At 38.7% G+C, this 11,933-nt stretch overlaps 1 protein-coding gene across 1 annotated transcript; it reads left to right on the top strand.

The window, feature by feature from the left end:
* Nucleotides 1-3,052: 3,052 nt before the first annotated feature.
* On the top strand, nt 3,053-11,933 carry oprk1 (opioid receptor, kappa 1). The gene is made up of 4 exons (XM_058394080.1): nt 3,053-4,143; nt 4,280-4,578; nt 6,584-6,936; nt 9,872-11,933. The coding sequence occupies exons 1-4, from the start codon at nt 3,988-3,990 to the stop codon at nt 10,405-10,407; spliced, it is 1,344 nt and encodes a 447-aa protein (XP_058250063.1). The 5' UTR covers nt 3,053-3,987; the 3' UTR covers nt 10,408-11,933.

Here is an 11,933-nt window from a genome sequence, read left to right as displayed (position 1 = left end):
AGCTATAATAAATAAGGCTACCATTTAAATTCACTCACCAACATTTGAAAAAAAATTAAATAAACGCATAAAAACATTTGAAGCATAATTGATGCTGTTTTGGCTTTTGTATGTTTATGCATGAACATTTCAGAAAACCCAAAATTGTCCCCTAAGAGAATATCTACTGAATACAGAGATTTCAAACACGATTTCTCAGAATGAGACATTATCAAGGTTATAGCTGGAGGAAAGGCTACATTTGTACTCGGTGTAAGAACAAAAAGCCAGTGGATGAACTGACTCTATGATGCTTGCTTATGGAGCTTATTTAGTACTTAATTTACTGAAGCAATAAAAATGCCGAGGTCTGCAGGTAGCAGCTGGATGCATCTGCTTGTACCTACTGGCACCAGAGATAAGCTGTGGTTTAGTGGCAGCTACTTCAACATGTGCCAAGTTTAATGGCAGACCAGGGGGAGAGGCTATTTCTCAAAAGATTTACCATTTTCACCATTTCACTACTGTGCCATGAAGCAACCCTATATCCTACTAAGGTAGATGTGCTTAGTATTAAAAATACAAAATAAAGAGTTACGACTTGGTCCCAAAGAAAATCAACCTAATGGATGCCATTGCTGGAGTGGAGTAGCTGCCACTTTCTGTGCAATTACTAATTCAGATTTTAGGGCATGTATCAGGAAATGCTCTGCAGATATCATTTCATAGAATGCTGCAAGGTTAGTTGACTGATTCACAAAATTGACTGGTTCACAAAATCCCTTGGGCAGAAATCCTGGTCTGAAACATAAGGTCACTCCAGAGTTATCTAGCCACCAAGGCATGCAAGGCAATTATTGCCAGAGCAGGCAATTATCCTGTTGTTTTTAGAGATGCACACTTCAGATTGACATCTTGCACAGGCTTGTAAATAAGAGGACTTAAGGGACTTTAACAGAAGGGTGGATATCCCACATGGGGCTTGTAGAGAATCACAGCAGAGCTTACACCTAAGGTCATACAAGATCCATATACTAGGGCTTCTGGCATTCAGTAAAAACTCTTCATTCACTGAACACAGCAGATCTGCTTAAGAGGGATCTTAAAGGGTGTTCTGAAAGTCATTGAATGCTGTAGTTGAAAAAGGTCTTGCCAGCTATCTTGGGGCCACCAGGAACTAGAAAATAGTTAGTGAAGCCAGTCATAGGTCTTTGCATTCTCTGCCAGCAGGCTGTCTGGCTCTGCCAGGGAGAAGCACAACTGTCAATATGTTTACTTACACTGCCAAAAAGGTCCACCTGTGCCTGGCCAATTTTTCAATCCTGGGCTTCCCCTCTGTGAGGACAACCATGAATGGGTCCACCTGAGGAGAGACGACCTTGTGATTCTTTCATGGCTGATAACTCAGCACTGTCTGAAAGAATGAGCACATGCTAACCTCATAGAATGAGTGAGACCAATCTGAGGACCAGACAGACCTCCTTCTCTGGATTCTCTGAATTCCAGCTTCTCATGTTCCCTGATCTTACATTTACATTTACAAACATGTATGGCAGACGCTTTTATTCACAGTGACGTTCAAGAGTGCTTTGAAGTCTCTATTAATGAACACATTAACAGTTCAATAGGTCACAGACTTAGGATACCATCAATCTGAAAACTGTGGGGTTTTTTTTAAATCAACCTACAACATACAACAATACATAAAACAAACATGGAAAATAACAGCTAATTAAAGTGTTTCAGAAAGAGGTAGGTCTTCATCCAACATTTAAAGATGGTCAGTGACTCAGCTGTACAGACATCTACTGTAGGGGAAGTTCTAGAGAAGAGTCTAGATGTATATCTACCTCGACCCTGAGAGATGGTGGGACCAGTCAAGCAGTTCTCTCAGTGCTAGTAGATGCCCCTGTGGCATCACAGTGCTCCTATAAATAAATTAGAAAGCTTTGTTTCAGAAGCTGAATCAAATACTCTGAGATAGATAGAGAGAGAAACTGACCAGCACGAAGAATAAAAGTGCAGATTACCAAGTGAAAACCTATACAGTGTGAGTTTATAGAGAATGTAGAAAATGGTGCAGAGAGGGACAAAGCGATGCTAATGATGTTAGACGTGTGAATGCAAACTCATTCACACTCGAGGCAATCAAGTGTAGCCAGTCTACCTGCAAGTTTTGTTTAGAAATTGGGAGGAAACTAAAGAGAACTCAGGAACTCAGGATTCAACCATGTACCTTGGAGCACACACCATCCACTTTATTACACTTCACTGTGTTCTGTGCGGTGTAAACTCTAGTTCCTGTTTCTGAAATACTCATATTTGCTACCAACATCTATACCACAGATGATCAAATTCGCAAAAAAAAAATGACACCTTTTCTTAATTCTGATGTTTGATGTGAACGGTAATTGAAGCTCTTGACATGCATCTGCATGATTTTTTGAATTGAACTGCTGATTGGCTAATTAGAGAAGTGCATGAATGTGCTGGTGTATATTCACTGATCTGTTTAATGATTCTGTGAAATAAAATAAAAAAATCCAGGCAATATCAGTGGCATTTATAGTGAAGATAACATTCTGATGCTTTTACAGTATATATAGTTTGTAAGGAGGTATGATTTGGGATGTTACACTTGTACATCCAAACCTAAACAGAAAAAGGACATTTCTAGCATTTTAAAGGGGTTCTTCTTGAAGCCTGTTTACTCGCTCACTTTCATTAACCACTGTATTCTGATCAGGTTCACAGTGAATCCCAGGAACCCTGGGCATGAGATGTGAATACACCCTGGATGGGATACCAGTCCATCACAAAACTCTGAGCAAATATACAGCTCTGGGAAAAAAAAATAAGAGACCACTGCAAAATAATCAGTTTCTTATGTTTTTTTTCTTACAGGTTCATGTATTAGTGAGATGAAGAGTTTTGTTTCATTTTTTGTGAACTGCTGATAATATTTCTCCTAAATTCAAAATATAACTATTGTTATTTAGAGTGTATATTTAAAGGAAATGACAACACATCAAAATAACCCGAGATCATGCAGTATCTGCAGAGCTTTAATAACTCAAATCAAACAAAATGCAAATCATTTGTAAACAAATTGTGTTAATGCTTTGGCTAAATAAATCAGTATTTGGTGGAATAACCCCGATCTGCATGCGTTTTGGCTCCATGCTCTCCACCAGTTTTTCACATTGCTGTTGGGGAACTTTATACCACTCTTTTTGCAAAAAAAAGCAAACAGCTCGGCTTTACTTGATGGTTTGTGACCATCCATCTTCCTCTTGATGATATTCCAGAGGTTTTCAATAGGGTTCAAATATGGAGATTGGGCAGTGGTCTCTTTTTTTTTTTTTCCAGAGCTGTATATTCTCCTATCCATTTGCAGGCATGATTTTGGGAGGTGGGAAGAAGAAACCTACTTATGCACAGCAACTCACAACAACACAGCAACAAACAGAACCTGATCGCAAGATCAAACCAGAGGCAACAATGGAATCTATTCCTGTGGGAGAGAAAAAAAAACTGTTTTATCTGTTTCTCTGTTATGTGAAAAGGACAAACCTATAGATTTAAATGGAAACGTACACTCTCAAAAATAGGGGGTATGTTTCTTAATTAGTGAACTAATACCCTCAAGCTATTTAAAGGGGTTTATTTAATTGGTCCTTGCCAAGATGCATCATATTTATTCATTTTATACATGCTACAGGCATTTAAGATGTGCTGTAGAGGGTAGCACCCTTATGAAAGGTACAGTACTTTTTATTTTGTATGAGTGTAACAGGTTCAGATAAATGTGTCTGGGCATCAAACAGGAAACACTGGGAAGACTCTCTTCAGCATCACGTGTCCCGTTTTTCATTGAGATTTTTTTTTTACGTTTACAACAAATAATAATAATAAAAAAAACCTCATGCTGCAAACACTTCCTGTCCATCACCTCCAAAACTTCGGTGTGTGTCTCTGCGGGCGGTTCGGTCAGTGCGCTGCGCTCTGATGTCATCAGGCGGCCACAGCTGGAGCGCGCGCCTCTATAGCGCCAGTGCGTGTGAAAAACGCATTTCTGTGCGGGAACAAACACTCATCATACTCAGCTTTTGTCGTGTCGGAGACTATCAGCTTTGTTTTTGCACTTATTTAAACGACAATACGGTAAGCTTTTCTCATTGAGGCTTGCACTCTTGCTCTTTACCTAGCCCTGGGCACTAATATCACACAGATTCCTGATTTTTACATAATCCAGCTATCATTTTCTAATATATTTTTGTTTGCTATAATTTCTATTAAGGAAAAATTGCTCCTGTGTGATTATAGACAGTTTAGTGTCGCCGTAGTGTCTCTAGAGGAGATGGATATCAGCGTGATGCAGATTTTTAAAGAGGATCAGTGTCCATCTGCGGGTGTTGAGGAGTGTTTGGTCAACTTGGACACGCTTTCCGAAGCGCCTCTGAACTCCTCAGGGAATGAGAGCTGGCCAAGTGAGGTCGAGACCCTCTCCCCTATTGTGCCTGTCATCACTGCGGTCTACTCCGTGGTGTTCGTCGTTGGTCTGGTGGGAAACTGCCTGGTGATGTATGTCATTATAAGGTAAGTAAAAACATCCTTATGACATCTGATGTCATTCAACTTGTAGCTTTTGGGATGTGATTATGGATGAAGGTGTTTATGTTTTGGTTTTTTTTTTTGTTTGTATGAACTGTAACTGGAATATAGAAGATTGTTTGACTTGTTTGGAATTTTGTTCTTGGAAATATTTGTTGGAGTAAAAGTCTGACCAAAGAACCAAGAACATTATTTGCAAATAGGTGGTCTGGCACCCCCAAGTGGATGTCGAAACTCATTGAGAGATTTAAGAAGAAAAGATAAATCCTCCCTAAAACAGTGAAATAAAAAAAATAAAAAAAATACCAAACTGTCTTTTGCTTTTGAGGTTACACCATGGAGGATGCGTGTTTGGTACATTTATTAATTTGGTATGTATTGTTTACCTGGGAAAGTGGTGTATCTTTAATTAGCTTTTACACTAATGATTTGTTCCTTCAATAACTGCTTCTTCAGTAACCACTATGAAGGATCCAGAGTGTATCCTGGGACCATAGGTATGAAGCAAGAATACACCCTGAATGGGATGCTTGTCTATCACAGGACACACACACACTACAGACAATTTAAGAGATGCCAGACAGCCTATAATGTATGACTTTGTATGGAGGGAAGAAACTGGAGAAACCCTTGGAACACCTAGAGAACATGCAATCTCTACCTATGCAGGGCAGATGATGGAATCACCCCCAAATGATGGAAACATGCCCAACCATGGAGGAGCTAACCACTAAGCCACCTTGGCACAATTATGTACCTTAAATTAATATCTAATGGTTTAAAAGGAAAATATACACACTAACATACTACGTGCACAACATGTCCCCTTGACCCTAGCAACAAGAAAACATGCAGTTTACCATTCAGAGTGTGTTACCACAGACTAAAATGTTGGCCTCCTATCCATTTTACAAGATAAAAACATAGACCTAAGGAAATGACAGATTCATGAGGTAGTATGATCTCAATAGGGCAAAAAAAAATATTCCCTTTAATAACATGCCAGCATTTGGGGTTTTTTTCCCTCTACATAAAATGCCATAGATTTTACATTATGAGAAATATGCAATAAATTGAAACTCAAGTGTAAATGCAAGTGAACACGTGAATCCTGTGGAAAGAAATGACGTGGAAAATGAATCGTGAGAAAATAACACGAACATGAACAAACAATGTAAAATCGCACAAAAATAAATGAATCACTTGTAAAAATCACTTAAGAGAATGAAAAATAACATATCATATACAAGGCATAGAATTATGTAATATCACATGTGAAATGAAATTAGTCATGTGAATAAATAACATAGATTAATCGTGTAATATCACATGATAAAAGAATTGTGTGTAAAATCTATTTATATTTTATTATAAATGAAACCTGGAAAATAACATGTGATCATGATGGAAAGATCACATGAGAAAAAAAGAATCATATGAAAAATAATGTAAAATAAATGAGTTGTGTGTAAAAATGTTAATTATCTGAATCTGAAAGAATGAAAAAAAAACCCAGAAATGAATTAATAAATGAAAAAGTGTGTACAAAAAATGAAAATAATCATTTGTAAAAGCACATGAAAATGAATGAATGGTGAAACATCACAAAAAAAAAGTAAAATAATGAAAATAATGTAAAATCACATGAGAGAAAAAATATTATGTATGACCCCTGATTATTGAAGTTGGTTAAATTTACAGGCAGGAGATTGTAGGGAAGAGACTTCGGAAAATTATACAGTAGCCCTAGGGAAATTTCCGATTAATGAGATATTTCTGTTTGTTTGTGGCATATCCACATTGTTGATGTTTCTTTTATTTAACAACAAAATATTCCTTTAGAAATGCTGATTAATTCTGTTTTTGTAAAGAATTTAGGGCTTGTGTGATTTCCGCTTCTGCAAACAAATCTGAATAAACTAATTAATCACACTGGAATAAATAGATTAAAATGTTTTAATTTTTTGGCTCTTTTTTAATCTTTTGGTAGATACACTAAGATGAAAACAGCCACCAATATCTACATCTTCAACCTGGCAGTAGCTGATGCCCTGGTGACCACCACCATGCCCTTTCAGAGTACAGACTATCTGCTCAACTCATGGCCCTTTGGAGAGGTGGTCTGCAAGGTCTTCATCTCCATTGACTACTACAACATGTTCACCAGCATCTTCACACTCACCATGATGAGCGTGGACCGATATGTGGCCGTGTGTCACCCGGTTAAGGCCCTGGATTTCCGCACACCTGTCAAAGCCAAAATCATCAACATCCTCATCTGGGTTTTGTCCTCGGCTGCTGGCATCCCGGCTATGGTCCTTGGAAGTACTCAGACCAACAATGGTACTTACATCCTCATGTTCTCTACTAAGGCCAATTGATCCATGTCATCTCTTTTAGTTTTATAAACTTATTAATTAAATACTTGCATTTACTTGAAGTTATTTAATACAGTGAATATCAGTAGTTTACACTGAGCAGGTTTTTCTGCAATACATAAAAAATAAAACATTAAGATAAATCATGTCATCAATTCTTCCACCCACATTGTATTAAAATATTTTGAAAAACAGATTGCATTTTTCTGCACACCCTTTTATCATTGGGGATGTGGCTGTGTTCAAAATGAAACAATTTTTCACAACCTTATTTTCAAAGGTTTCATTGCTTTTATTTTCGTTTCCTTTTATATTCGTTGTATATCTTATCTCCATATAAATTATTAGCAATTTATGTATCCAGTTTTTACACACACACACACACACACACACACACATGCAGGTTTGGAATTTTCTTGTTGTTTGCCAAATAATCAACAGACTAAATGTAACAGTAATTAAAGTAACCTACTAATGGTACATTTAGGACAAAACCTAATTTTCTGCCACATTAATTAATGAAAATCATTGAATTCTACTCTTAACAAGTAACAGCTATCAGTCAATGAGTGCAAACGAAACATACACTAACCATGTCATGCACTGAAGGTAGTCATCTACATGATTCAATCGATGCACGTGATTGTCTAGTGTGATTTTGAGTGATAATGAGAAGAAAATTACCCAAACAGCTTGCTCACCCCTTGATGATGCAGGGTTGTCCAATCTAATGAGCCAAGGGCCGGCCCTTTGTGGATAAGATTGGACATCCCTGGATTAATGGCCCGTCTAACACTTGGGCTGTGTTCACAAAAAAGCTTCTTTGTGCAAAGTTTTTAGCTCTGATGTGACCCATATTTAATGAGATTGCACCCATCCTGTCAAACTCCCCTCATGTGCACACTGAGTACTAACTTTGAGATATCAGGTGACTCACCCATTACTTTATAGTGTCACTGTCATCCATTGCTGATGAAGATGACAAGAGAATTCTGATCTGATTGTCCTCATTCATGTGACATGGCCACATATTGTATATGTATTGGATTTAGAACCGCATATTAAGTCTTGTTTGAAAAACAAATCTAAATTTTATATCCGCACAGTGTCACATTAAGGTAGAAAATCTGATTTGTGTCAGCCTGGTAATATGAAGTACTTTTAGACTGTTGCATCACAAGGGAGCTTCATACAGTGAGGGAAAAAATTATTTGATCCCCTGGTGATTTTGTACGTTTGCCCACTGACAAAGAAATGATCAATCTGTAATTTTAATGGTAGAATCCAGAAAAACGCATTTCAGAAAAGTTTGATTTGCATTTTAATGAATGAAATAAGTATTTGATCCCCTATCACTCAGAAAGATTTCTGGCTCCCAGGTGTCTTTTATACAGGTAATGAGTTGAGATTACAGTAGGAGCACTCTCGGGGAGTGCTCATAATCTCAGCTTGTTAACTGTATGAAAGACACCTGTCCACAGAAGGAAGCAATCAATCAGATTCCAAACTTTCCATCATGGCCAAGACCAAAGAACTGTCCATGGATGTCAGGGACAAGATTGTTAACCTACACAAGTCTGGAATGTGCTACAAGGCCATCGCCAAGCAGCTTGGTGAGAAGGTGACAACAGTTGGTGCGATTATTCCCAAACGGAAGAAACACAAAAGGACTGTCAAATCTTCCTCGGTCTGGGGCTCCATGCAAGATCTCACCTCATGGAGTTTCAGTGATCATGATAACGGCGAGGAATCAGCCCAGAATTACACTGGAGGATTTTGTCAATGATCTTAAGGCAGCTGGGACCAAAGTCACCAAGAAAACAATTGGTAACACACTACGCCATGAAAGACTGAAATCCAGTAGCACCCGCAAGGTCCCCCTGCTAAAGAAAGCACATGTACAGGCTCATCTGAAGTTTGCCAGTGAACATCTGAATGATTCAGAGGAGAACTGGGTGAAAGTGTTGTGGTCAAATGAGACCAAAATCCAGCTCTTTAGCATCAACTCAACTCGCCGTGTTTGGAGGAGGAATGCTGCCTATGACCCCAAGTACACCATCCCCAGGTGACAGGACAACTGCACTGCATCAAAAGGACGATGGACGGGACCATGTACCATTAAATCTTGGATGAGAAACTCCTTCCCTCAGCCAGGGCATTGAAAATGGGTCGTGGATGGATATTCCAGCCTGACAATGACCCAAAACACATGGCCAAGCCAACAAGGAGTGGTTCAAAAAGAAGCACATTAAGGTCCTGTAGTGGCCTAGCCAGTCTCCAGACCTTAATCCCATAGAAAATCTGTGGAGGGAGCTGAAGGGTCAGCCACAAAACCTTAATGACTTGGAGAGGATCTGCACAGAGGAGTGGACCCAAATTTCTTGAGATATGAGATGTGTGCAAACCTGGTGGCCAACTACAAGAAATGTCTGACGTCTGTGATTGCCAACAAGGGTTTGCCACCAAGTACTAAGTCATGTTTTGCAAAGGGGTCACATACTTATTTCACTCAATAAAATGCAAATTAATGTATAACATTTTTGAAATGTGTTTTTCTGGATTTTTTTGTTGTTATTCTGTCTCTCACTGTTCAGATAAACCTACCATTAAAATTACAGATTGATCATTTCTTTGTCAGTGGGCAAACATACAAAATCAGCAGGGGATCAAATAATTTTTTTCCTCACTGTAAATGGGTCGTTTTGACCTAAACAGAATATAAAGGCTAAGAGTAATAAAGAAGAGCTAAGCACATCTGACCATTTGATTGAAGAACATTATATTTTTTTACATTATGTTCTTAGATCGTTCCATCTTCCAAACATGATTACAGGGATGTTCTTTTGCAGTAATAGTTTAGTTCTCAAAGATAAGACTTTATGTTCCTTCATTTTTCTTAGGTACTACGGAGTGTGCTCTGCAGTTCCCTGATCCCTATGCCTACTGGGACACACTGATGAAGATCTGTGTATTTGTCTTTGCTTTCGTGGCACCTCTGCTCATCATTAGCGTGTGCTACACACTGATGGTGTTGCGATTGAAGAGCGTTCGTCTGCTATCAGGCTCACGTGAGAAAGACCGTAATCTGCGGCGTATCACGCGTCTTGTTCTAGTGGTGGTGGCTGTGTTTGTCGTGTGCTGGACGCCCATTCACATCTTCATCCTGGTCAAGGCCCTGGTTCCTGACGTGCCTGAGACCACAGCCGTCATGGGAGCATACTTCTTCTGCGTGGCGCTCGGCTACACTAACAGCAGCCTCAACCCCATCCTCTATGCCTTCCTAGATGAGAACTTCAAGCGCTGCTTCCGTGATTTCTGCTGCTTGACTCGAAGCAAGGCAGACGGCGTAGGTGTGACACGAGTCAGGAGCACTCTCCGTGAGCACACGTGCCAGGCAGACGCCAGAGGTGAGGCAGGCCGTGGCAGATCAGTATGACTAGCTGTGGAGCTCTCCTCCTTCCAAGGCATGGAAATATCCAATGACCTTGGATTGACACAGATCACCACCACCTTCTGAGGAGGAGAGAGATGAAGACGTGTCTTAAAGAGCCACATCCTTCGGGAGCACATAAAAGGAACTGTTCCATAGTGCAGTGTCTAAAATCAGCATTTCATTCTACTGATAGTTAGCCATATTCATATTCCTAGAGTCACGCCTGTAGGATTATTAATATATACTAACGGCTTATCTCGATAGTCTTATTACACAGAATGGCTGAAGGTTTCAGAAGAGCTTAAGAGTTTCTGGGAGGATACTGGTGCTGTAGGGATAAAACAGTCACCAGCTTCAGCCAATTTGCCTGCAAAGTGACTTTTATGTGACCATGCACATATCCTGAAGATGTTTTAATTCATGGACTTTGCTGAAACATTAGTTCCTACCCAACACCCACAGCCCTTTATATGCCATATGTCCAATATCCGAATGCTCCTGAGCCAGAGACCAAAGACAGTATCCGATATGAGAGTCATAGGTGATGCTCCATATCTGAGCGTTACACAGCTGAATTCTCTATTTAAGTGCATTATGAAAGAAAATGGAGTTTAATGCAAAGGGAGTTGGATGCAATGGGATTTACTTCATATGCAGGAACGAGAATAAGAACTTTGTGGATGTGTGATCGGGGATGACTTTTATGAAGACTGTGAATGAATCATTTGATACAAACATGGTAGAATTTCACCAGTGAAACATGATCATAACTTTTCATCAGCATCTCACCTGTGTTTGCAGAAAAATAACCCTAACATATTAGACTGCTGATTGCTGCTTTTCACTGCATTTTGTAAATGATCGTGTATATATATATATATATATATATATATATAAAAAAAAAGCTTCTTGCTTCATAGGGATTTTTGCTTAAAAAATCTAATTTGATATTTAGTGATGGCTGGAAATATTTGATATCAAAAGAGGTATCTAGAAACCTCTCGCTGCAAATCTTAGATGTAATCTTTGGACAGAGGGCTCTACAAAATCTAAAAAAACTTGAATCTGTAGTTACGTCATGTATGTTCAATACCATTTGGTGTCTTACTTGAAAGAGTAAGATAATATTTACATATTTCACGGTGAATATTGTTGTCGGTAAAGTTCATCTAAACATATGAAATAATCGTGGTATTTTTTATATTGTCTAAAGCAGCACACTGTAAGTCATTTTTCATATATTGCCATCTTTCTGTGTTCGGTCATCTCTGTCTAATGATCATGCAGTATGGTATATTAATGTAAGTGCTGACTGTAAATGGGTTTGCCTTTAGATAATGATTAGTGACAACATCTGTGACCCTGCAAAATAACCTGCTCTTATGTACTCGTACAATTACAGCATAGTGCATTTTATTTCCCAAAAACACTGTCAGGAGAAATGAAATCGGATTATATTTTTTAAAATAATCTTGTCTTGTCATATATATTTTTTTTTTTGGAGCAGTAGCTTTTTCATTGTACTTATT

The sequence above is a fragment of the Hemibagrus wyckioides genome, linkage group LG07 (genome assembly GCF_019097595.1).
Source record: "Hemibagrus wyckioides isolate EC202008001 linkage group LG07, SWU_Hwy_1.0, whole genome shotgun sequence".
Lineage (NCBI taxonomy): Eukaryota > Metazoa > Chordata > Actinopteri > Siluriformes > Bagridae > Hemibagrus > Hemibagrus wyckioides.
Note: the sequence above shows the minus strand (reverse complement) of the source record. Positions and strands in the feature narration are given on the sequence as shown.

What these genes read in the sequence shown, in the direction of transcription:
- oprk1 (XM_058394080.1), top strand. Translation starts at nt 3,988, where the DNA reads ATGTCATCAGGCGGCCACAGCTGGAGCGCGCGCCTCTATAGCGCCAGT. An exon ending in CTTATTTAAACGACAATACG is followed by an intron (nt 4,144 to 4,279) that starts GTAAGCTTTTCT and finishes ATTTCTATTAAG; the next exon opens with GAAAAATTGCTCCTGTGTGA. An exon ending in AAGTACTCAGACCAACAATG is followed by an intron (nt 6,937 to 9,871) that starts GTACTTACATCC and finishes CATTTTTCTTAG; the next exon opens with GTACTACGGAGTGTGCTCTG.